Source organism: Schistocerca nitens, chromosome 2, assembly GCF_023898315.1.
Source record: "Schistocerca nitens isolate TAMUIC-IGC-003100 chromosome 2, iqSchNite1.1, whole genome shotgun sequence".
Classification (NCBI taxonomy): domain Eukaryota; kingdom Metazoa; phylum Arthropoda; class Insecta; order Orthoptera; family Acrididae; genus Schistocerca; species Schistocerca nitens.
The window spans coordinates 542,882,682-542,909,913 of record NC_064615.1 but is presented as its reverse complement, the minus strand read 5'-3'; the positions used below and the strand labels follow the sequence as shown (position 1 = coordinate 542,909,913).

At 39.9% G+C, this 27,232-nt stretch overlaps 1 protein-coding gene across 2 annotated transcripts in view; it reads right to left on the bottom strand.

Annotated features, from left to right (window-relative positions):
• Nucleotides 1-18,028: 18,028 nt before the first annotated feature.
• The window catches only part of LOC126236530 (uncharacterized), a 34,367-nt gene continuing 25,163 nt past the window's right edge, over nt 18,029-27,232 (bottom strand). The window contains exons 1-3 of one of the 2 annotated variants that reach the window (XM_049945898.1): nt 23,781-23,825; nt 20,795-21,019; nt 18,029-18,444 (exon numbers count right to left, since the gene is read on the bottom strand). In XM_049945898.1, the coding sequence (XP_049801855.1) occupies nt 18,383-18,444; nt 20,795-21,019; nt 23,781-23,808 (315 nt within the window). In that variant the 5' untranslated portion in view covers nt 23,809-23,825 and the 3' untranslated portion in view covers nt 18,029-18,382. Of the gene's footprint in view, nt 18,445-20,794; nt 21,020-23,780; nt 23,826-27,232 lie in introns of those variants that run through there. The other variant, XM_049945899.1, reaches the window with a different exon arrangement.

Sequence of the window (27,232 nt, the reverse complement as noted above, 5' to 3'; positions counted from 1 at the left end):
CACAGCAGCTGCGGTTGGTGTTAAGTATGGTACCACCATAGATGACTTGAGTGACGTTTCTTGTGGATAGTGTACTAACCAATCTCTAGTTGCTACGTGGTCGTGCTCCCACTTGTGTGTAAGTATTTCATGTTCAGGCACCATTAAATCACCCTTCTAAGCGAGATCAAGATCTCAGCAAAATTAACTATGATTCTCAGCAGAAACTAGTAATTGAAGAATTAAGTGAGAAAGTGACTGAGTTGCAATTCGAAGGAAGTGTGTTGAACTGGCCAATTAATGCAGTTGAAGAAGAGTGCTCTGGTCCCTTGGAAGGTGATGATAAGAGAGCAGTGGATGTGGGAGAGAGGGACAGGTTGCATACTTGCAATTTGTGTACTTAAGTGCTCTTTCATCGGTATTTCATGGGATTTATAATTTGACCGTGGACACTAACGATTAGATTGTTGATTTATTGTGGATAACGATTGGAGACTCAGGCTTTTTGTTACAGATTGTACTGTGATATTCCAGGGCAGACTAAGTAGAGTGAGTGCTGAAGCCATCACGAGAGGAATGTCGTGGAGCAGATTCCGTCTGACGCTACTTGAGAGTAACTTATTTAGTCGAATTAGTAATGAACTTGTTAATCATCGTTGCTGTTGATTCTTCATGGATGTGGGACAGTGGCCAATAAGATATTTACCATAAAATCATTACAAAAGTGCTGTAACTTTCAAGAAGCTGTTATTTTATTTACATGACCACTTCCATCTTCTCATTATACCATCTTCAGGCCCCTGCATATTAAAATTAACGAGTATACGTGTAATATATGTCAAGCTCTAGCAGAAAATGAACTGTGATGATAGAAGTAATTAAAAGCTACAGAATATAACAAGCTGCGTTATGTTGAATTCCTGTGCACACAAAATACAACAAAAATGCAGAACATGTACATTTACTGGTTAGCATTAAAACAAACTACTTTGACATAACAGAGTTATAACAAAACACACGAAACGCTACATAAAAAATAGACAGTATATAAAATTGGGCACTCAAATTAAAAATATTGTCTATTTTCCTTTTCTTTTTATAAAAAGTTTCTGTAATTCTTATAGATAAGAGTCACTGTAAAAACTAGGAAAAAATAGCCTTATTCAAACAACAGTCACAATTTTACCTCTGAAGTAACATTAGTATGGATATCTATTGAACCGACTTGTGATACATCTGAGTTAGTTGTAACTGTATCAATAAACGCAACTAGAAGCAAAACCTAATGACTGACAAATTACTAGGTGAATAACGGCAAGGAAAGAAGTTGCAAGGAATACTCATATAATACGTACACGTCATAATGTTGTACGTAAAATCTAATGACTAAAAGATACAGCTCAGAGTCCATTAAACATCAATTAATCACCGTACAAATATGCGGAAGAAAAAAAAATACTCCAATTACCATATTAACAAACTGGAGTCCCAAGGTAATCCCAATTAACTGTGTAACTATTATTAACTGTGAATAAAACAACCAATGTAATAGTACAAGACTAGATATGCCAGGAGTCTCGAACCACATATTGAATCTTGTGACTCGCAACAATAGCGCATAACATACACGAAACTCACAGCTATCATGGTTGACCTCAATCAAAATTTTTAAAAACCATAAAATTCACGTATGTTGCAAGAACGTCACCATAAAAGACCCCATAACATGTCTGACAAAGTAGAGGTCAAACAGCTACAGCTCTAGTAAACAAAGCAAATCGCAGCTAATGAGATGCACACAAGATACCCCGAACACTCCACATCTGACCTGGGGAATACCTCACTTCGGGTCTAAAAGTGCATCGGGCTCAAAAAAGACATGCAAACAAATTAACTACAACCAGTAAAACCTTAGGGTAAAGATCTCACCATTCTAAACCTCAAAGACATATCACTATTATAAGGAAAACTACATTTAAATGACTAGAAGCTTATAAATGACCAAAAATGGTCAATATTAGAAATATGCAATGTACCGATACCATGGAGCATTGTAAGGCGAGATTCATAGAGTTGAGGAAATATCACGATCTGTGGGATGAACCAGTACTCCTGACAACGGGACCTACAATATGTCAATGCTGTACGAACCAACCCACCAGCGTCGCTCTAACAAAACCCGGAAAAAAACAAAGCTCAGTGTGAAGGAAGTCTACATGCAATTTCACAATACATTCACAATAAATGTTCAAAAATGTCTTCACCTAGTTCAGTGCATTTAGCTTCACGTGTGTGAACAGATTTTGTTGCTCGTTTCAGTTTCACAGGGTTGTTCTTTATTTCGTCTATTGCATTCATAATGCGAGCAAGTAATGCCTCACGTGTATTGACTTCGTCGTCATAAATTATGTATGTCATCCATCTGGGACGTCTTTTATTAGATTCACCAGACCAATAACAACAAAATAAATGAAAACCGTGCTTTACTTTAACCTCGTACAGTTTTGCGATGGCTTCATATTAACGAAATTGCTAAATTTCAGGCAAAACATTTTATTAGCCGTAACTCCGTAACTAAAAATTTGCGGACCTATGTTAATGCGAACTTTTTTCTTTAGTTTTACTTGTAGAACAACATATGAAAATATTTGTATATCTTCATGAAACACCTTGTATCCGTAAACACTCGATGGCATCATCGAATGTTATCGTACCGTTCCTTTCTGATTTTCCATTCCAGGAACTGTGGTTGCACCAACAATCAGCTGATTGACTTTCCTTGTATTTGGAAAGCTGTATAATCGTCCTCTCTGTCATATTTATTATCAACGCTATTTCAGCAAACGTTGTCAAAAAGACCGGTCATCATACTGCATCGTTCACTTCTTTCTCAGTGGAAGGCGTGGTAAACCGTTACCAGAGCCTATTCTGTTGATGGTGCGAATGGAGCGGTCTACTGCCTGTCGAATCTCTGAAACACTTCTGAAGCGAAAGCCACGAAATGGATCCTTCATCTTCGGAATCAAATTTAAGTCACAAGGACTTAAGTCCGGGGAGTATGGTGGACGGTACAGTACTTCCCAGTCCCATCAACCGTACAGAGCGGCCACAGCTTACGCGGTATGCGCCCGCGCATTGTCGTACAAAATGATGAGTGGATTGCGCAGAAAACGTAGCCGCTTCTTTCGCAAAGCTGGTCACAGGTGACGCTCCAAAAACGAACAGCAATACTGTGCATTGACGGTCTGCCGTGGAGGAACGTAATGCGCTAGGATAACACCATCACCGCCGTACACGAGAATCACCATAACTTTAGACCGCTCCATTCGCACTATCAACAGAACAGGCTCTGCTGATGGTATACTACGCCTTCCATATCGCTGGAAACGGGTTCTACACAACGCTGGTGACTAGTTTGTAGGAGAGTAACAGATGCAAACATGAAACTCTTTTGTATTGGTTGTGAATAAATAGTTGCCACTGTTTAAGTTCCAACCCTCGTAGTATGTAAGTGATTCTCTGACGAAAGGAGAAAGGTCAGCTCTATACTGCTTTTTCCTAGTGTTGTTGGTAAACTTATTACAGCCTCTGACATATCTCTCATTAAGTGACTGCAGTGAGAAAACTGGGGGTTCAAATGAAGGTTTTCTCTGAGAGACAATCAGCACAAGATGTCCCGTCTTTAGGTTTCTCGATAAATAGTAGACAAAATATTGCCATCAGTTTCTGTTGATCAGACCAAGATAATACTTCTTTAAAAGGTTTTATAAACACAACAGGATTAATTTTTCTTGGGGTGTGAGAACCTGGAACTGTCGGTGTTTCAATAAATTTACTTCTAACAAAATGGCAACACCCATCCCGTATGACACACAGTTATCTGACAGATTTATTTCAGCACTTCGCATACTTTCAGATAGCGTCAGACTGTTATAGTCATCACTCGCCCTAGTAACAGAGGACGACGTGGCCATTTCTTTGACAGCAGACAATAAGCGCTGGTATCGCTAATTTGAGAACTGGTATTGACAAGCCATTCAGGCAAGTCTGTACTTAAATTAGCTTTGATTTGATTTAACTTTGACCTGACTGATTCCTCTGAAGCTCCTCTCTCAGATAACAGTTCAGAACAAAACCTCTGCACAGCATGCAGTAATTCTTAATATAGTTTTTCATTCATCTGAATGCCCCTATGCAAAATCAACTTTGAAAAGTACTGTGAATAACTTTCCCTCTGAGGGTCAAACTGTTTCTTTAACTTAACCTCCTTTTAAGAAGTGAACTTATCTTCTTTTCCATTTACTTACCGAACATATCCTTTTATATAAGTTTGTTCACTTTTTCGTATGGCCTCGGGAATGCCATGGTATGCGATTTTCTATTCCAAAAATTCAGTTGTTAGGGCATCCTCTCGGGATGACTATTTTGTCAAAAAAAAATGGCTCTGAGCACTATGGGACTCAACTGCTGAGGTCATTAGTCCCCTAGAACTTAGAACTAGTTAAACCTAACTAACCTAAGGACAACACAAACATCCATGCCCGAGGCAGGATTCGAACCTGCGACCGGAGCGGTCTTGCGGTTCCAGACTGCAGCGGCTTTAACCGCACGGCCACTTCGGCCGGCTGACTATTTTGTCACTTAAGACGACATTTTGTCTTGTTGTAATGATAAGCGTACAAAATTCGTTTTCATCATTGCCTGTTAACTTCAACATAATTCCATAAATGGGTCTTGAATATGACTAGCCAATTTGTTCAATCTCAACCTTTGACTCCATTTCACGGTCCTGAAGCGACAATATTTTTGACAGCGACATCAACGAATTCGCTAGCTTCAGCGTATGATTCTACCTTACTGTGTTCTTCAGATCCCTTTTCTATATATTTTTCTTTCTTTACCATAAAACAGAGATGGCTATAATTACCTCAGTAAATTAGGTATATTAGTTTAATAACACCACACAAATAATATTAATGCACAATGTGCACCTTTCAGTAAGAAGTTCAATTAATGAAACAGCACACTACCATGTTGCGCACTCGTCTACACAAAATCAGCTATCTTGCGCAACGTAGCTTCAAATATCTCGCAATTAAATCACAAAAAATTAAAATAATGAAAATTTGAAAGGAAATTGTCTGTTAACGATTAATTATCAACATATAACTAATTACATGAATAAATGGAGTAAATAAGTACTGTTGTCCTTAGCTTGAACGTTGTGTTGCAAGAAAGCACACATAACTTCAAAAAATTATAACATCATTTTCTTCGACTTCAGTCCGTTTCCCTCAATATTTTAGAGTTTTCATTCAGTACAGGAAACAGAGAAAAGCATGTGTTAATTACGAAATGACAATAAAATTTCGTACACATAATATTTATAAAATTGTGCTGTAAGACGCTAGACAGCGTAATGTATCACCTGTCTTCCCCCGTATGGGCTTTGTTATTTTCAGTCTGTTCATCAGAGTAAAATGTTACTAAGAAAAGGATACATCACGCTGCCAATAAGAAAAGAGAACATGTAATCATAAAAATTAAAAATAGGACGTTGTTTCTTTCACTTTTTTTCTCACTGTCTAACAGATCCTGTAAAATATTGTGAGTGTGATTTTGTTTTCATGAACAATTAGCAGCCGGCAAAGAAGTCATCGTTAGAATGAAAAGATTTTGATGACACGATATTGTGTTGTTGCTAACTGCCAATGGAAACTGATGGTTTTTGTTATAGTAAATAGATGTCGTTTAAAAACACAGATTGCAGGTTCGACTTACAAATGTTGAGTTCAGAAGACGATAGGAAGCTTACGGCGTGCTAGCGTCAAGTCACGAAACTGGCTGCTTCAAACTGTACGGAATGAAGAGTTACGCACTATACTGCAAAGTAATTAGGAAATAAATCACACATCATTACTGTTTCACAGTATAACTCAAGTTGCAGGAATGATACAACCGTCTAGCAACGAGGTTCTGCAAGGGGGGGGGGGGGGGGGATAATCTATTACTTTAGCAAAAAAAGATCAGAATGATTTTCATAAGGTAATGTTTGTACAAAGATGACGTTTGTCATCACCCATTTCATTGTGAGATTAATTGATTTCTACAGATGCTAACAGATAAAGAAATTAAGGGACAAACCCTCACAAGAGTATACTACCAACATTACCTGATGAGACTGCGGGAGCCAAAACTTCGCAGGGTGGAATCATGTAGGTCGCTTATTTTAGTTAATACAAGTTTGCTCTCCCCTGGTAATCTCCTGATATGGTAACTAGTGTCATGTTTCTCTTCGTTTCGCTGTAGACATTTCCAGAGAGGCGAAGAGAGGATTTTCGAGCTGTTAACGTTACCTGAGCAGCCAAAATGCAAACTTCTACATCCATAAATCCTAGGAAAAACATGTCACATTGAAGGGTGCAGATGTAGAGGATGAACGCCACGTTCGAAATCGCAGCACGATTTTTCGATATTGTAACTGAGAATTTGGGTCTATCCCTCGTAGTTACTGTAACTTGCATGGAAACCAATAAATATCAGGACAGTTCAATTGCTGCAATACAGGCTATGTGCTATTTGTAGTAATATATGTGGACGCTGTGTTACAGTACGGATATATTCATGCCTTTATGCCAATACAGACACAAGAAAGTATGCTAGCAAATTAATGGACAACAGAAGTAGCGTTAAAGAATTAGAAATGATATCATGTGGCAGCTTTGATTTCACATATTTCGGTTACAGTACGTATTCGTTCCAAAGACTTATTACAAATTCTTTAGCGTCCCGTCTCCACATTGCTACCTATATACATCCATTGAAATATTCGATGCTGCGGAAAACGACACATGTACTTTCACCGTTCCCAACTGGCGGACGGCGTGTCTGAGTGAGACAGCGTAGTCTCGTGGTCATGAGTCTTGTGGGTCTGTTTCGTAAGGTACGTCGGTGACGTTGTATTGTGATAAGATGCCAATTGGTTGTACAAACTTGAGTATAATTGAAATCAGGGTCTCCCCAACATTGGGAAACGTTGTAAGGATCATGAGAGTCTATTTTCATGTTTTGTACTGCAAGACGTATAGCGGTGGATTTCAGGATACTTTGAGAACTTTACAATAGGTTTTTCTTCCTGAAATGTTACGCTCCTGGCTTTGTGAATTCAGTCTATAGTGCACGGTCCAAAATCGGTCTGTCATTTATCCATTGGAATATTTGTGCGTTAGTCTTCATCACATCCCCATTCAATGAGTCATTGAGGCATAATTACGTTATAGGGTTATATAATAAAATATTTACAAACCGTTAGGATTTCCTTGCTATTATATTCCAGTGTTAACGATTTTACACAGAGCTGTTGTTTGTTAGCTGTAGCAATTCATTCCACTTCCAGCACATTTCGATTTCAGAAATGATAGCCGTGTCCCTGAGTTGCTTCTACGATCCATAATACACTACTTGTACAGTAAGAAATCCTCTTCGTTCTCCTCAGCACGCCAGGACACAACGTAAGTCAGTTATTGACAGTGGTGGTCAAGCAGCGGTTCATCTTTTCATATAAAGTGTGAGTACTTTACGTCTTGTATTGTGAGCTATGGTAGCAGCGTGAATACAACCTGCCTCGTGCACAAAGCTGAGCCATAACCGCAGTTACTTACATGTACTTCAAATCAATTGAGATGTTTATTGCAACTTATCAGTTCTGTGCTAATCAAATATTCGTTAGCATGCCCATTATAACCGTGTTGCGCAAAGTGACTTCCTCTGGTACCAGGTCATATTTCCTTAATGATGCATTGAGACCGTGCTAGCACATCAATTCGTGGGTCTAAGCTTTCTACAAGAGAGGACATTTCAAGTCATGACATATTCTCGACGTGTTTTGCGTTTAATCCGGTTTAGGTTCTAGAAGAGAGAACTTATATTGTTTAGCTAGTGATCGTTTTATCTCTCTTGTGAGATACTCAAACAAGAGCTAGACCATGAAAGTTTGGTCCAGACTGTACTTTCCAGAAAACAGAATGAAAATAACTCCAATACTTTGCTTCTGACTGGGAGTTCAGGAGGTTTACATTTTTCGCTACTAGAAAACCCTCTGATCCACATTGTTTTGGATGTCTTACAAACTGCCCACACTTCACCGTAGAGAATGAAAATTAAAAAGGAAAAAGCCTACCCTTTCTTGGAAGAATGTTACTTTTTTTTAGTATGTGTCCTGTCTTTCTAATTCACTGAGGTCTACGAGTTGAGACTTTCGCTAGAAATCTAAATATCTTTGGTCGCTGTTTCAAACTCAGTCAACGAGTAAATTCTTGATGAAGATCAACAGACGAGGTGGCCAAAGATCTCAGGCATAAAATTCGACCTCGTTCTGCCAACAGCCTTGTCAAAAGTGATCAGAGAGCAACGTCTTACCCTTTGGGTTGAATCTGTCCCTAAAAGGCGGAAGACTCAGCGATGATCAACGGCACGAGGATGAAGAAGCCAATAGATATCACTGTGTTATGTATAACAACAGAGCATGTGGCCTTTAATTCAAGAAGTCATGATAATCTCTTCATCGAGAAGATATTCCGGAGCAGTCCCTTGTGAGTCGGAGTGTGGAATGTCAGAATTTTGAACGTGAGAAATAGAAAGCATTATCTAGGTACAGTGTGGGTTAGTGAAGTGAATTGCAAACACGATTTTAGTGTCATATCAGCGGAAGTAGAAAATGTTGTAAAGGTAGTAGGTTTCATCATGAATAGGACTATTCTCATCACAATCAGTAGTAATTAAGCGACAACTAAAATATTTCTGGCATATATGACAACATCGCAAGGAGAACAAGAAGAGACAGAAAAAGCACATAAGAACTTTTAACTGGTAATTCAGTACGTAAAGGGAGATGAAAATGTAATAGTCATGGGGAACTGGACCGCTGTAGTAGGCAAGGAAAAACAAAAGAAAGAGTTACTGAAGAATATGGGCGTGGTAGTAGGAAAGTTTTAAGCGAAAGCCTGTCTGATTTCTTCAATAAATATCACCTAGTAGTAACAATACTGCTCAATAATCAGAAGCGGGTTTGCTTTAGTTGAATTACTCATGGTATAGTAAGTAGATCCAGAAATCAGATATTAGATTCGAAGTGTACACAGGAGCAGATATACATTCAGACCGTAATTTAATAATGGTGGATAGCAGATTCTAGTTTAAGCGTACTGGTCGCAGAAATCGAGGTTGCCCCCTTGGCTACTGAAGCAGTGAGGAATGGTGTGTGTTTGGAATTCTGTAACACTGTAGATACTGTGACAACATATACGACAGTAGCTATTGCAGTCAATGAGGAATGTATAGCTCTAAAATTGGCAAACACAGAAGTTGGACAAACATAGATACAAACAAGGGAACTGTAAAGATACCTTGGGTAAGAGAAAAAATACTTCAACTGATCAAGAGAACAACCGAGTACAAAAATGATCTGGGAGTGACCACACTGTAGCAAAATCAGTGACTCCGCAATGAAGGAAATGGAAAGGGCAACGGAGCAGAGGTGAAATGGCTGCAGGAAAAATATAAAGAAATCGAAAAAGAAATTGTCGTCAGAAGAACAGCTGCAGCATTCAATCTTTGTTGAAATTAAAGGGAAGAACAGTAACAATAACATGCAATGGAAATTCTTCTCTTAAACACAGAGAGAAGAGTATGTAGGCGAAAAGACTACATTAAACCCTCGATCTGACGCGCCTATGTATAAAGTGCACCAAGCACAAATAACATTGTCTTGTACGGTTCCATAGTTGTTTTACAACTGGGAGCCCATACCTTTTCCTACATTTTTGCTTCACATAACACAGTGATATTTTTTGTTGTCCTATGTCCAAGTGAACAGTATTAGTATAAAATACCAGCGAGCTAGGCGAGAAAGAAATTACGGTCCGTCCAAGGAAATGGGTTAGATTCTGAGCTAACAGCACCATACGACAGTGAGGCAGTTTTTTATAAGATACTGAGTAATTCAATAAGCGTTTTTCTGGGATCTGATACAATAGCATTGTTTAATGCTCAGAGTGGGTCATTACAGTGGGGCAATACCCGTACACAGCAACACAATTATACAACGAAAGTTTCTTTTATTATTGTTTGGCTAAACAGTGGGTTAGGTCATATTGTTGTTGTTGTGGTCTTCAGTCGTGAGACTGGTTTGATGCAACTCTCCATGTTATTCTATCATGTGCAAGCTTCTTCATCTCCCAGTATTTATTGCAGCCTATGTCCTGAATTTGCTTAGTGTACTCATCTCTTGGTCTCCCTCTACGATTTTCACCCTCCACGCTGCCCTCCAATGCTAAATTTGTGATCCCTTGATGCCTCACAACATGTCCTACCAACCGGTCCCTTCTTCTTGTCAAGTTGTGCCACAAACTCCTCTTCTCTCCAATTCTATTCAATACCTCCTCATTAGTTATGTCATCTACCCATCTAATCTTCAGCATTCTTCTGTAGCACCACATTTCGAAAGCTTCTATTCTCTTCTTTTCCAAACTATTTATCGTCCATGTATCAATTCCATACATGGCTACACTCCATACAACTACCTTCAGAAACGACTTCCTGATGCTAAAGTCTATACTCGATGTTAACAAATTTCTCTTCTTCAGATACGCTTTTCTTGCCATTGCCAGTCTACATTTTATATCCTCTCTACTTCGGCCATCATCAGTTATTTTGCTCCCCAAATAGCAAAACTCCTTTACTACTTTAAGTGTCTCATTTCCTAATCTAATTCTCTCAGCATCACTCGACTTAATTCGACTACATTCCATTATCCTCGTTTTGCTTTTGTTCATCTTATATCAAGACACTGTCCATTCCGCTCAACTGCTCTTCCCAAGTCCTTTGCTGTCTCTGACAGAATTACAATATCATCGGCGAACCTCAGGTCATATAGTATAAGGTTATTTTATCTTTGTTTAACGAAACTAAAATTAAAATGTGTTTCAGTTCATACATGTTAACCTGAATAACATAAACAGTTATTCTACACATGTGTACAAAATTCGCCAAGCACCCTCTCGGGTTTTAAAATACGGCGTGCTGGGTCGAGTGTTAATGCCTGTACCTCGAGCGGGAAATGTCTGATGTGATATCATCATCGTCATCATCATCATCATCATTTAAGACTGATTATGCCTTTCAGTGTTCAGTCTGGAGCATAGTCCCCCTTATAAAATTCCTCCATGATCCCCTATTCAGTGCTAACATTGATGCCTCTTCTGATGTTAAGCCTATTACTTCAAAATCATTCTTAAGCGAATCCAGGTACCTTCTCCTTGGTCTGCCCCGAGTCCTCCTACCCTCTAATGCTGAACCCATGAGTCTCTTGGGTAGCCTTGCTTCTCCCATGCATGTAACATGCCCCCACCATCTAAGCCTGTTCGCCGTGACTGCTACATCTATAGAATTCATTCCCAGTTTTTCTTTGATTTCCTCATTGTGGACACCCTCCTGCCATTGTTCCCATCTACTAGTACCTGCAATCATCCTAGCTACTTTCATACCCGTAACCTCAACCTTATTCATAAGGTAACCTGAATCCACCCAGCTTTCGCTCCGATACAACAAAGTTGGTCGAAAGATTGAACGGTGCACAGATAACTTAGTCTTGGTACTGACGTCCTTCTTGCAGAAGAGAGTAGATCGTAGCTGAGCGCTCACTGCATTAGCTTTGCTACACCTCGCTTCCAGTTCTTTCACTGTGAGAATATGCATCTTAAGTACTTGAAACTGTCTACCTGTTCTAACTTTTATTTGGCACTCAATCCGTTTATATCTCTTTCCCACTGCCATTACTTTCGTTTTGGAGATGTTAATCTTCATACCATAGTCCTTAGATTTCTGACCTAGCTCTGATGTTATAAAAAAAAGGACGTGGTAGCCGACGCTGGAGACATAGAGGGCCAGTATTACAGTTTAACAGAGCTTTGCTAAGTTTGACATCAATCGAAATGGAAGTCTCGTTCCGGCACACAGTTTTACTCTGCCAGGAAGTTTCATATCAGCACACACTCCGCTGCAGAGTGAAAATCTCATTCTGGGAACTATTCAAGTTGATTTTTGGAACATACTAACTGTAGACGTAGCAACACTTTCGGTAAAAGACCATCCACACTATCCTGAAGAAGTGCGAAAAGGTCAGACGTCAGAGTGACTTGCTGGACTAATGAACTGAAGAACAGAAATGAAAATTAAGGATATGTTAGATGACGACCTGTTTGGGCTTAGGAAAGGTATGGCACCAGAGAGGCAATTAGGACTTTGTGGTTAATAACGGAAGTGAGGCTGCAGAAAAATAAAGGCACCTTCATAGGATCTATCGGCGTAGGAAAAATTTCAGCAATGTAACATGGTGCAACAGGTATGAAAATCTCAGAGGGATAGGAGTAGGCTACTTGGAAAGCCGAATTGTATACAACATGTACAAGAACCAAAGTGGAACAATAATAATGGAATAACGTGAACACAGTATTTGGATTAGAAACGATATAAGACAGGGATGTAACGTTTCTCCCCTCCTGTCCAATCTATACATGGAAGTTGCAATGACGTAAATAGAAGCAAAGTTCAAGTGTGGGGTTAAAACATCAGTGGTAATATTCGGTAATGGCATTACTATCCTGAGTGAAAGAGGAATTAGAAGATCAGTTGAATGGAATGCATAGTCTACTGAGTATAGATTATAGGTTGAGAGTAAACTTAAGAAAGACTGAAGTAATAAGGAGAAGGAGAAACGAGATTAGCTACAAACTTCGCATAAAAATTGCAGACCACAATGTAAAATAGCTGAATGAACTTTGCTATGTGGAAGGATATAACAACGAAGGAAGCAAGACGACATAAAAAGCTGAATAGTACTGGTAAAGAGGGTATTCCTGGCCAAAAGAAGTCCACCAGTATGAAACAGTGGTCTTAATTGGAGAACAAAATTCAGAGAATATATGTCTGGATCACAGCAGTTTATGGAAGTGAACCATGGAAGATGAAGAAACCGAAAAAGAAGCATCTGAGACTTCGTGCTATAGAACGATATTGAAAATTAGGTGGACTGGTAAGTTAACGATTGAGGACGATCTTTCCAGAATCGACAAGAAAAGGAATGAATGGAGAACGCTGACATGATGGACGATAGGACATCCGTTATTATATCAGGGAATAACTTTTGTGGTGCTAAATGCAGAGCTTAAAAATTTTAGGTAAAGGCGGAAATTGTAAAATACACAACAACTGATTGAGAATTTTGTGTGCAAGTAGTACTCTGCAATGAAGAGTTTGGGATGGGCTATAGAAGGTATGCATCAAACCAGTTCTAGGACTGATGACCACAAAAATATATGAGTTTCGTTAACCGCTGTAGTATGCATGAAAAGGGCTAGTTCGTACTGCTATTGTTTCTGTGGTTTCGTATAACATCACAAGAAAGCTAGGGAGAAGTATATTCTCTTGCAGACATCGCCTGTTTTATCTTACCATTATGGATCCTACACAGGTTATATGATGGGTGTCAGACGTATTTCATTGTGTACGATATGTTAGAAGCCATATTATGACATTGGTTGGTATAGACAGCTGAACACCCAACAAATGATGAGAGAGGGCTCTTCACATTATCTAATAGGTGGCTTATAAATTTTACATTCAGGTCTCAGTCTTGAGAGAGCTTTTGTTGTCCTCCATAGCTTCAACATCTCTGAAGCTTATCACAGCAATCTATCACAATCACACGTTTTATCCTACTCTGAAACTATTGATACAGACAACAGGCGTGCGCTAAATCTGGGATAAGGGGTTGAGCTGTGTTCGCTAGCACTGTTTGTTTTGGCACACGTTTTATCCTACTCTGAAACTATTGATACAGACAACAGGCGTGCGCTAAATCTGGGATAAGGGGTTGAGCTGTGTTCGCTAGCACTGTTTGTTTTGGCACAAGTAAGGGGCATAACTCTCATAGTACGCTCCCAGTGTTCTGTTTTGTTATCAGGTTCTAAATATTACTTCATTGATTGTGGGAAGTGAAATTATTACGACCGTCGTAGAAACAGTGATTTCATGTTAATCACTGTTTGAAAAATAGTGTAATTCAGGAGATATTAAAAGAAAATTCTCTGTCGTGAATAAATAATTGTCCAATATTTTCCGACAATACATACCAGTAACAGCTAACAGCACGATCTTCGTTGTATTCGGCAGGCTGTACTACTTCTCCCCAGTCCCGCTGGTAGTAACATAGGCTGTAATACGTCTTCACCACAGCCAAGAGGAGTTCTGATAAGCTGGCAGGTGACACGTGTGTAAGAGCAGTAGTTGGAACGGCTTGGTTTCGCACAACTCGATTAATTTGTTAATGGTATTTCTGAACTCAGTGAAGTTAGTTAAATTTCCACGTAAATAGCAAATTACGTTGAGAAGTTTTACTCCTACTGTATCGAAAGATAATCAAAACGCTTAGATATTCGTCAAACATAATAAAGACAGAAACTGGAAAGTGAGATGTTGTTTCTGCAAACAAAGCTAAATTTTTTCAATACAACAAAGTTCAAATCATGATGGATATTGATTATGTATTTCCTTCATCTTATGAACTATATTTCAACCATTTAGATTCAAGGAAAGCCTCAGATAGTTTCACGGAATTAGAAAATCATTTTCCTACAGCCCATGTATTTCGTCCAGGTAGCTACCAATATACGGAAAGTAGGGTCATTGGAGTTTTTTGGTTTGTGCACGTTTGCCATCGCAAAGACCCATAAATAAGCAGGCACGTAGGATTGATAAAAAGCTTCTTTTACTATTAGTCCGCGGTCCGTTGTGTTTTGAAGATGTTATGCGAATATCTGTATAAGTTCCAGCCACTGTTTAACCCTTTTTCGTATAATCAGTTATGGAAATCAGGCCCCTAGGAAAAAGTAAACAAGAAAAAGTCCTATTTGTGGTTGAATATTCACCCAGGAAATTGCCATGGAAAGGATGAAATAACCTTTCGCTGACCGTGCACTAACGCAGTTACAACCTACTCGGGCCTTCGTTATGGGCATACATGGAGGAAACGTCGCGTCAATGGTTTGCTCTTTAGAAACGGAGCATCATTTCAATCTATGTTATAAAGAAAAGGAACTAAACGTAGCCTAGTCAAAATAACCACAGTAGTCAAACTACGAAAATCGTGAATTCGTGTGGCTGGACGAGCATTAGTTACTGAACCAGTTTGCATGTCTCCATTGGCTGTTAAATGCAAAAATTATTATGCAGATTTTTCTTCATTCTGTATCGTATTATTGATTTTGAGCATTAACTGCCCGTGCTTTTCCTGCTAGACAGCCGGTCGAAGTGGCCGACCGGTTCTAGGCGCTACAGTCTGGAACCGCGCAAACGCTACGGTCGCAGGTTCGAATCCTGCCTCGGGCATGGATGTGTGAGATGTCCTTGGGTTAGTTAGGTTTAATCAGTTCTAAGTTCTTGGGGACTGATGACCTGAGAAGTTAAGTCCCATAGTGCTCAGAGCCTGCTAGACAGGCGTACTAATAGTTCCATTTATCTGTACTTAAATCCCCTACAGTATATGAATGTTCTATGTAAGAGAGTTCGTTTGAATAAGTTCTTTGCGTTTAAAATAAGTTATTACAGAGCGTTGCCTTTCAGGTTCATTAAACCAGTTTCCACAGCTCGTCGATCCGATTGACCACTGGAGTTTACGTTCAGTTGTTGTTGCTTCTGGCGAACCTGAATGACAAAGAGAAATAAACACGAACATCATCATTCTTGTGAATTTTTCATGTCTAATCATCTTTTCTGAAACAGTATGTATCATCTAAAATATGGCTTCACTATAGTTATGTACCCAGCAGGAGTAACAGTAGCCATATGGAACTCGTTCTTCTTGTTCCATAAAATGACATTATTGTCAGTTCGAACACAAAACGTTGATGACTATCGTTAGTTAGGCACAAAGGCAGCACAATAATTTCACTTACATGTCTTTTCATTATAATATATCAGGTCAAGTTTTAGTATTAGTGCTTGTTGAAAAGTAATAGTTCCGAATTTTCATGTGAAAACTCTTAAGCTTTCTAGTTAAAACAAACTTTATTAACATTCTACATCTTTATTCTTCATATCTAAAAGTTTAATCCTCAACATAGTCGCTCTGACAACGAACGCATTACTCGTAAAGAGAAACCGGTATGTTGATACTGTCGCTGTAGAATGACATTGTCGATGTTGCTACAATTTTGCTTGCGCCAGTTCACTGCTATGAAAGTGAAGTCCACAAAGGTGTTCCTTCGGCTCTGGAAGCAGATGAAGACAGGATGGGACGAAGTCGGAACTGAATGTACGATGATAGGCGTCGATGAATCCGAGGCGTCGGCCTGTTGCAGACGTCGCTACGCTCGTGTCTGGTCTGGCACTGTTACGGTGAAGGGGAGGGTGCTCCGCGTGTGGACGAACACTTCGAATTCGTGATTTCAGTTTGCTGAATTGTTTCTCAGGCACCGACGAGATAACGTCAGACAACGCCCTGTTACACAACACACTTCGATGTCCTCTAGGGGCAGAAGGATGCGATTTCCATCAGCGAAGAGGAAAAGTTGACTAAATAATATTCGTGATGTGTATTTCTTTAGCTGATGTAGAGAATAGAATAAAAATTCTAGGGAATTACTTTTCAGCACGCCTTCTTAGCTGAGATTTATTCTCCATCCAAAGAAGGGTTACCATTCTGAGATGTTCTGCACTAGTTGAGTTGAATTTCGTAAATTCATTTTTCAAATTATAGCGCGACTTTTAATACAGTCTTCGAATACTGTGTACTCTTTCTGGGTTTCTTGTCTGTTTTATATACCGAATAAATCAAAACTGATAGTAATCTGTGTTATATATGTTCAGCATTTATCTCCGACAACATTACTGCCGACGTGGTCAATAACTACTGAGCAAATGTTTAGCCAATTAGTATCTTCTTTCATTCATGGATTACAGCACTATTTTTTAAACGTGTATTTCTACTTTCTAAGTCTATAATTCAGGTCTATTTGATTTTTGACTGCTTTTGGTTATGTCTCACTCACATTAGTAACAATTTCTTCATATACAATTTTCCACCTGTCATAGAATGCTGTGCTTTAGACATCCAGTTTATGACTGTGATGCAGCTGTGATTGGTTCCGTATTTGTCCAATGGCCTTTAATTAAATAACAGCTGAAGAGTTCACAGACATCCGTTATAAATACAACTGCATTTAAGTTTTCGTTGATTTCATAAACTTTCATTTAAGTGTAGTACTTAAACATATGTTAAATGTAAAGAGAGAAATACAAACTGGACCGCGTTCCCTTCCAAGGATGGGGGATGTGGACAACAGCAGGGGTGGGTCCTGGTGAAGATACAACGACTCTTTGTTAGATTATTCCTAATTCATACAGCGCAGACATTCTTCTGTATACGCTCCATTTTCTGGCACGGTCCGACGTTCACTCGAAATATTCCGGCATCGTAGCTGCAGGTGTATACGTGTGGCAGGTGGCGTCACGCGCTGCTCGGGTCATTGAGCACTACGCTGAGGTCTGCGGTTTGGGAGGCGAGCTCAGGTGGTAGGATACGGCCGCGCTGCTATCACGGGTGGCAACCAGGGGTTCTGTAACGCTGAAGATGGAGTCGTTCCAGTGGCACGGCGATGGCGTTGCCCAGAGTGCAGGTCTGGCCCATCAGTGAGGATCAGGAACAGTCGGATGGCCATTCAGAGAAGACACTATTTATTCTTGCTTTCAACTATTTCATGTGTTATCCAGGAAAGGCAAGGACAAGCCACTGTGGCAGTCATAAGTCTCTGCAGTGACCATCGGTGTCATCGTTTCAGTCAACGTGTGAAGGCAGGAACAGGGTATTTGGATGGTCCATGGTTAGCATGAATGGATGTCATGTATTGTATATAATTAATACGCAGTTATACTTTGCCACTATTTATGTAAAGCTACAGATTAGGAAATGTATTCTACAACTGAAATATAACAGTTGACGACATGAAAGAACAGTTTTATTGTGTCAGGATAAAACTATTACAAGGTCAACAGAAAGATAAAAATAGGCCAAACCATGTTTTAAATAATAACTTTTCCACTCATTATCTAGCCTGATTGTAAAGCTGATTTATTGCATACCGTGAAGCAATCAGAAACTATCATAAAAGAAGATAAGTTGTTTCCACCAGTTTTTGTTGCTAGTGAAAGAGCTGAGTTCTACACTCTTCGAATTTCTTGCTTTTTGTGAAAATTGTTAATGTCTTCAGTCAGCAGCACAGCCATCTCGTCTTCGCTCAACCCAGACGAGTCAGCTCCTCCAGGATGAGCAGACACACTTTCAATACTCCTAGTTCTTGGGACAGTCTGACAGGACTGGTTTACATAGACTCTTTGGTTTCACCACGTAAACTACAATAAACATAAGGAATATATTTTAATAGAGTTAGCAACTATTAATAGAATTATATACTATTTCACACTTACTACCGATAACACAGTGATAAGTCATCAACTTTTTACATGGCATGAATTTCATTTTTCGTGCTGTTATGGTCGCATAACAGTGAGACTGTGGAAGACTTCTAGTAACAGATGCACTACAGAGAAAGTCGTTTCCACATGTACCAATGATAGCTCGTTGGGGTCTCGCATTCGTTTAGATGTTCCCAGAACGGTAAGTACCTCTTCTTGTTCGTGCGTTTTTAATAGGCTTTCCTTCAATGGGCTGGGAAGTAGCTTGTCTGTTCTGGACCCAAATATTTATGAAGACATCTTTTAATAGGCGGTGACTGTTGTTACGAGTACTGTAATGCTGTAACAGGTGTCCTAACTGCTGACAAACGCCCTGTTCAGCCGCCATCCTACCCTTACTGGCATGATAGTAGAAAGATCTTTGGTAGGTGGACCCTGCGTGTAAATCTGAAACTTGGTACATTTCGTGAGAGTTAAGATGTCACTACAACCAAGTTCTTCAAGGAGGGTAATGGTCCCCATGTACACAACATTCAATAAGCCGCAAGTCTATCCTCAAACGTGACAAGTCATCACAAAATCTGGGTCTCAGTTTCGCATGCAGGGAACGGATTTCGCAAACCCGGAATTTGGGAGTTGGGAAATGGTGAGCAGCGACAGCCCCTGCAGCCGTAACGCCATGCCCTACGTGCTCAACCTGATGCAAGAACCGCGAGGCCTGACGCTGTACTAACATTGGAATGAGCCAACGTGAAGCGTTACGAAGAGGTTACTCTGTTTTACACATGCAGCACAGCTACGGAATTCACCCTGCCACACACCTGCCCACCTAGTACAGATCAGTAACTGTAGATGGACTAAAAATATCTTGTATGCAAAAAGCGTACAGAAGGAGCATGGCCGACGAAAAATGTCTGTAACCAATAACATACACCTGGAAAAATTTATGCGTAGAGAATTCCATCTTTCTATGAACAACTGAAGTGTCACTCCTTGCTATTCAAGGGGCGAATTTCTTCTCACATCGATTCAATTACAATCCAGCAATCTCAGTTCGATAGTCGCAACCTAGTGAAAATGTGTTTAACTGGACGCTTCTGGATCTCTATAGCTTGTAGACTAAACAGTTTATCATTCCTTTCCCAATGAGGCTGTCGAAGGTGAACATAATAACTGGCATTACCTTTAACCATGAGTCTCATATTAACAATAAAACATTTACGCAATTTGAAGACAGTCTCTTCAGGCAACACATATCTATACTGACTTTGCTGGAAGAGCAAACTGAATACCATTTTAACAGAAGTCTGACAATAGCAGGGGCAAATGTTAAAGAAGCGGAAATTGTCAAGATACTGGCAGTATTTCCGACCTGTTGTGCACGGGAGCTATGGATGACATTCTATGCTGAGCTTGCTTCCGATGAATGCTGGATTCTCACATAACTGCTGCCATTCTAGTAGATCCAACTTGCATTTCTAAGTTCCTCACTTCATTAACGACTATAAACTCGTTGTATGGTTCTACTTCCACACTCAGACCACCTTTTTCTTTTGCTTGGAGGTTGCGTTGTTGTACTTGATCATGAACGGCACCTGTCCATTATCCTAAATATGCTGCAAGAGTCAGTCTGTAGTAAGAACAGTGTCCTATGTGTCTAACTGTGAGCGCTTTATGAGGGAGAGCTAAGTGAGATTTCTATTTATTCACTAACGTATAACGAGTATTGTTTATGTACACTATTTACACTCTAGAAATACAACAAGCAACAGTGAAAAGAATGCCCTGCCTCTCATTTTATAATGTTTTACTGTGTATAGCTCTAGGTACCAAACAGGCAACACAATTACTGTCAAAATAAATCACACAGCACGAATATCTGTTGCCTATCAAAGTATCTCTTCGCTAAATGAAGAACTTCATGTCGCGGTATACAACATAATTCAAATAATTGAACTCAGATTCAACATTGTAGAGTTAAAAAATGCAGCACATTTAAGAGTCCAATAACTGGAAAAAGAGAATTAATAGATGCAGGAAAATGCGCTCTGAATAGTTTTGGTGAAGAATCTTGATGAGTTGCAATTTCGTTAAGGGCCAAATCTTGCATTGTTCAAAGGCAGGCAACAATTTGCCGTTTAAGTGTGAGGTAATGGTAACCACTTTCCCTTGATGGTGTGATTAACTCACGTTCTCACATTCACTTTGGAACACTTCACAACAGATTATACTTAATAGTCTATGATTATCTTGTGCACAGCAAATGGTGCTTTTGGAAGTAACTTACCCTTCGGTAGCAGGTTGTAGCAAGAATACAGCTTCAGTGAATTAGCATACAAGTAGAACTTGTTGTCTGCCTGGACACAAATGGTATCTTCGTCTTCTTCCGTGTAAGACGCCGCCACCAATGTTCTCACAGCCGGGATGGTGGCGGACGGTAGCTCCTCATTCTGGATGGCGACGGTGGTCGATTCTTCTGGTTGTCCGTACACCACCGCAACTGCGACCAGTGCTGTAGGATACAATGAACATTATTACAGATTGCAACTTTTTCAACTGGCTGCTGGTGCAACTTTACCATCTAGCACTCTGATACTGCTGTATGTTAATGTGACTGCTAGCCTGACAATACTGAGATATAGTACATTTCAAATGACTCGTGCCACAACTCTGCCACTTGCTAATGTGTCTCCTCTGGCTAGTAATGGTACTCTGTTGTCTGATAGTCTCTAAATTCTACATGAAATCCAATGTACTGATGTTAGAAAAGCTATAACATGAGATTACCACATATTTGTGGCACTTGTGTAGAATGTTTTAAGACGTGCTGTACCACAACACGATGCTCTTTTCGGTAGCTAATTGCTGATATAACTAAACATGTCTCTATTAATGGAACAAAATCGATACTTCAGAAGATAATGTCAAGGGTACGATGAGGAAGTGTCACATGGCCACTACTGATCACAATACAATCGGTGTAAAAGAAAAAGTACTGCATATTTTGAGAGGTTGTAGTTTAGATCAAACCATGTGAAATGTCCAGTACAAATGGGCTCAAAAACGCTTACCGTAAGACCTTTGAGCAGTAGCGGAAACTGTAACCCGCATTCATAGTTCTGGGTAAGTGGAGCACATACATTAACCCTAACTCAACCAGTATGTATTGTGAACAGCTTGTGAAAACCATTCACATTGTAATATTTTCTCTACATTTGCCAGAATAATGGGAGCCTCTTATTACAAAAGGTGAATAGCAAACACCATATTAAGCACATCCTTTAGCGAAGACTCACCAATGCAGGTCATATGTAATACCCGATGTCTCATCTATTTTTCAGCTACTTCCTTTCATGAATTCATAACCATTTCTTGTAACTATGTACTTATGAATTTTGTTATGAATTAAAGTTCATCAAAATATAGATTATGCCAGATTAATAAACAAGAAATAATTATGTAGATAGTTGTAGTAAATACGCTGTTAGTGTCAAAGAAATTATGTTGAACTAACATAAAGAATATATTTCAAGGAAAAAAACATCGCTGTCGCGAACGCATGCAGTCCTTGAACAGAGGGCAGTGATGAGTTGCGAAGCGTCTGTGGTGAGGTAGAGACATGTCTGTCAGCCCACAAATGCCAAATGGAGATTGTTGTCGAAATGGTGTTATAACATGTATGTGGTATTGCAAAATATATCTACGCCAGGACATGTATGGACACAGAACATGATCGCAAGAAGATGTTGGAATTAATGAAGACAGCTGTGCGCATAACTTTTATTTAAGCTTTTGACTAATCAGGAAGAGCCTACCACCAATAATGAATGTCGTACTAAGGATCACATCGTATCAGAAGCAAAATATATCAAAGTAAGATATAGCCAGTATTTTCATAGCTCCGTGACAGGTATGCCAGCGCAACTGTAAATTTTTGCGACATTCTTCAGAGCATTCTTCCCAGAACCAGTTCGTTAGCCATCAAGTGTGTACTACTCTCAAACCATAGCTGTCGAGAAAGTCGTAAGTAAAAGAAATAATTAAAAGAAATTCCATCCATTTAGTGTTACAATTCATTTTCAATAAAATATCATTGTAATTAAAAGCTGTAGTATCCGTAGTTGTTAATACAGTTTTCCACAACTACCAGTCAGTTCAAATTAGAAGTGATTCAAATGCAACTCATATTTTATTGACAAAACAATGCTGGCTAACTGGTAGTCAAAGAAAGTCTACGATTTTATATTGCGTTCTGTAAATGACTTTATTGCATATGTCTACGTAGAATTAGAATTGGCAAATAACAGTCGCCATAAATAACGGTTTCTGTGGCATCATTTGCGAAGTATCCAGTAAAGATGTATACTCTGTTCTGGTCACAATTTAACACAAATTTGGAACAGACAAAATTAGATTGAGGTACGTAATACAGTATAGTTTCTATGGAATGTTCCTAGTCGTTGCAGATTTATAATTAACATTATTTCCGGCTAGATTAACGTCTTCAGTGTTCGTGTTACACACGTTTTCGCAACTAAACTGTGTGTATTTCACTAATCTGCCCCATTATCTTTCTTGCCCAGTATTTGCGTGATTAACTACTTACCAAATTTAATTTTTGGCTCTTTCTGGAGCTGACGACCTCCCTACTCTGGAATCTAAATTCGTTCAGACGAAATTGGCATACCCAATTACGGCTAACTACATCTAAACTTTATTTATTCCCATTCTTTTACATTTATATCGGTGTTGCACACAGTAAACACTCGTGTGTTAACGATCAGGTCGTAACTACCTGCACCTTACCAGTAAACATTGATAAGCGGATTACATATCTTGTTTCCATTTACTATGGAACAGTAGCTACGCGTGTCACAAAAAACATTTATTTAGTCCAGGGACAATATGAGGAGTACATGCTGCTACACAACAACAAAATAACGTGATCTCATTTGTTCACTCTTCACTTTACTGCATTCTGTGGATGATTCGAGATAGTCAACAACTTATGTAGACTTGAAGTATTTCAAGGTAGTCAAAACGAACAAGTGTTCATGCCTATTAAGGTGTGCATTTCATAGTCCACATGCAAAGGAATTTTTTTCTTGTTTCCTTCCATATAACTATCTCTCAAAATTGTGGCAGTGACCAACTCTTCGCCGAGTGTATAAATTCATTTTCACGCGGATAACTATCTCAGAATTCATGTAAAAAGAAGGTAACCAAAAAAATGTTTATGTTGACGAAAATTTATATATCCTGCCAATACTTACCAGCAACAAAGAACAGAGCAGCCTTCATTGTACTCGATAAGAAATACTACTGCTCTCGGTCTTTCATTTTCATTTATATATGTTTAAACGCCTGATGACGTCATCGAATGTTATCGTACTGTTCCTTTGTGATTTTCCGTTCCAGGAACTGTGGTTGCAGCAACAAGCAGCAGATTGACTTTCCTTGTTTCTGGCAAGCTGCATTATCGCTCACTCTGTCATATTTATTACCAACGCTATTTCAACAACCATTGTCAAAAAGATGGGTTATCATACTGCAGTGGTCACTTCCTTCTCATTCGATGTAGCCGCGCGATCTGAGACGTCGTGTCACGGTCGGTACGGCTCCCCTGTCGAAGGTTTGAGTCCTCCCTCGGGTATGGGTGTGTGTGTTGTCCATAACGTAATTTAGTTTAAGCACTGTGTAGGCTTAGGGAGCGATGGCCGCAGTAGTTTGGTCCAATATGACATTACCACAAATATTCTAATTTCATTCGATGTCATTGTAAAAAGCCGGGTATCCTTCACCCTTCTCTCATTCGGTGTCATTCTAGTAGAGACGAGAAAACAAAAGGACTTCAACAGCTCACCAACACAGCTGAGTAGATATCTCACACGCATCTTACAGGCAGTACTTGTTAAATGTGCAGTGAGAAGAAAAAGCCCTAGTAAAAAAAGTGAGTTCCCACAAATAGCTCATAACGCTTTTTAAAAAAAATTAATACTACATAGTTTACGCACAGACTCGAAATGAAGATCTTTTTTTTCTGTCAACGAAGCTTCTGATAATGCAGTACCGCTCAAATCCTGAAGAAATGAAATGTATAGATGCCACTCATCGTTTATACTATGCACTTTGCGATCTAAACAGCTTTCCCTTTTGAAGGTGAGAGCCCTGTACCTATAGTACACCTAGCACCTAGGTGCGGTGAAATTTTAAATATATACATTGAAGCGCCAAAGATACTGACGTAGGCATGCGTGTTAAAACACAGAGATATCTTAGAAGGCAGAATGCGACGCTGCGGTCAGCACGCCTGTATAAGACAGCAAGTGTCTGGTGCAGTTGTTAGATCGGTTACTACTGTTAAAATGGCAGGTTATCAAGATTTAAGTGAGTTTGAAAGCCGTGTTATATAGACGGTGGGACACTGCATATCCGAGGTAGCGATGAAGTGAGGATTTTCCAGTACGACCATTTCACGAGCGTACTGTGAATATCAGGAATCGGATGAAACATCAAATTACCGACATTGCGGCGGCCAGAAAACGGAAACTGGAACAACGACTGAAGAGACTCTTTCAGCGTGACGGAAGTGCCACACTTCCGCAAATTGCTGCGGATTTCAGTTTAGGACCATGAACAGGTATCAGCGTGTGAACCATTCGACGAAACTTCATCGATAAAGGCTTTTGGAGCAGAAGACCCATTCGCATACCCTTGTGACTTCACGGCACAAAGTTTTACGCTTTGCCTGGGATCGTCAACGCTGACATGTGAAGGTTTATGAGTGGAAAAATGATGCCTGGACGGACGAGTCTCGTTTAAAATTGTATGGAGAAAATCTCATGAATCCATGGAAGCAGCATGACAGCAGGGGATGTTCAAACTGGTGAAGACTCTGTAATGGTGTGGGACGTGGGCTGTTGGAGTGACATGGGACGCGTGATACGTCTAGAAACGACTCTGGCGGTTGCCACGTAAGCACCCTGTCTGATCACCTGCATCCATTCATGTCCATTGTACATTTCGATGGACTTGGGCAATTCTAGCAGGACAATGCGACACCCTACACGTCCAGAATTGCTACAGAGTGACTCCAGCAACACTCCTCTGAGTTTAAACACTTCGGCTGGCCAACAAACTCTCCAGATATGGATATTATTGAATATATCTGTGATGCCTTGCAACATGTTGATGAGGAAAAATCTCAACCCCCTGGCACTCTTCCGGATTTACGGACAGCCCTGAAGGTTTTACGGTGTCACTTCCACGCAGCGGTACTACAGACATGCCATGTCGAGTTGAAGCACTTCTGCGTGCTCGTTGGAGGCTCTCCACGATATTAGGCAGGTGTACCAGTTCTTTGGCTCTACACTGTAATATATATATGACTAGATTAAATCTGTGAGCGATCTGTCAGATGGGCATGGTAGATTCTTTGACACACTCATTTTGCCTGTAACGGGAATGAAACAGACGCTTTATGTCGACACTAAGCGTCGCATGAAAGTAGAGACGAGTACTACTTGTTTGGGCTGATTCCAAGTAAACAATCAAAAACGTAATTGCAAATATCAGCATAAGCCGGAGAAAATGCTCCTGACGACTCTTCGGAGATCAGTTATATACACATTTTAAGTGGCGAATCGATAGAGCGTTCCCGTATTTAATGTAGTGCAACATTCGTTTTAACGATATGTGTTAACAGGTCAGTGAAATCCGAGCTCCGAGCTAAACGCCCTCTCACCCCAAACCACTGACATTTCGAAACCAGTGGTATGGATGGAGAGCTAAAAGGAGGTCAGCAAGTTTGTCTGTTATGTTTTCTGATGAAAGATGGTTGTGCATCACTGACAGTGATGGCCGCTGAGGGCCTGCAACCAATCTGTGTGAATGCTAAACACCTTAGACCCATCCCGGGAGTCACTGTCATGGCCGCGATTTCGTATAATGGCGGGAGCACTCTCGCGGTTATCCCAAGCAGCCTGAATCAAAAATAGTACGTCGATCTGTTGATTCGCCCTGTTGTCTTGCTATTACTGAATAGCATCCCATGGGTGATTTCCAACAGAATAACGCTAGCCTACACAACACTATTGCAATATAACATGCTCTACAGAGTGGCGACATGTTGCCTTCGCCTGGTTTATCACCCGATCTGTCTCCAATCGAGCACCATGAGACGACGACTCCAGCTTCATTCGCAGCCAGCATTAACCATCCCTGTACAGACGAACCAAGAGCATAATGCATGCACGTTTACGTATTCGCAAACATTCCGGCTGCTACATCGGTTTTTAATGTACCAATGGCTTGTCTCGCGCTTACGTTAACCTGTGATCATACGAATACAGTCACTTGCATACGTTGTCTAGTCAAATGTATTCCAGAATTTTCGATACTCTACTTTTATGATTTCTGGAGTTGCGATTTTTTCCCTCAGTGTATATTAGATGTTACTCCAATAGTAGATCAGTACTTTGCATATAGTTCGGAAAAGCACGGATTTTGTTGATCGCTTATATAGAAGTCTTTCCCATTTCATTTATCGACGAAGCTTAGGCGGATTATTGGTCGTATGTATCTCTGCCAGCAGACATGACCTCCATTTTATCTACGGCGATACATAAAGGGATGACAGACATTCACAGATTGTGTTCTATCTGACTAGGTGTCCACGGAAGTCCTGGCGTCATTGACTGAACATTTGCCAGGGGAGACCCGTGCA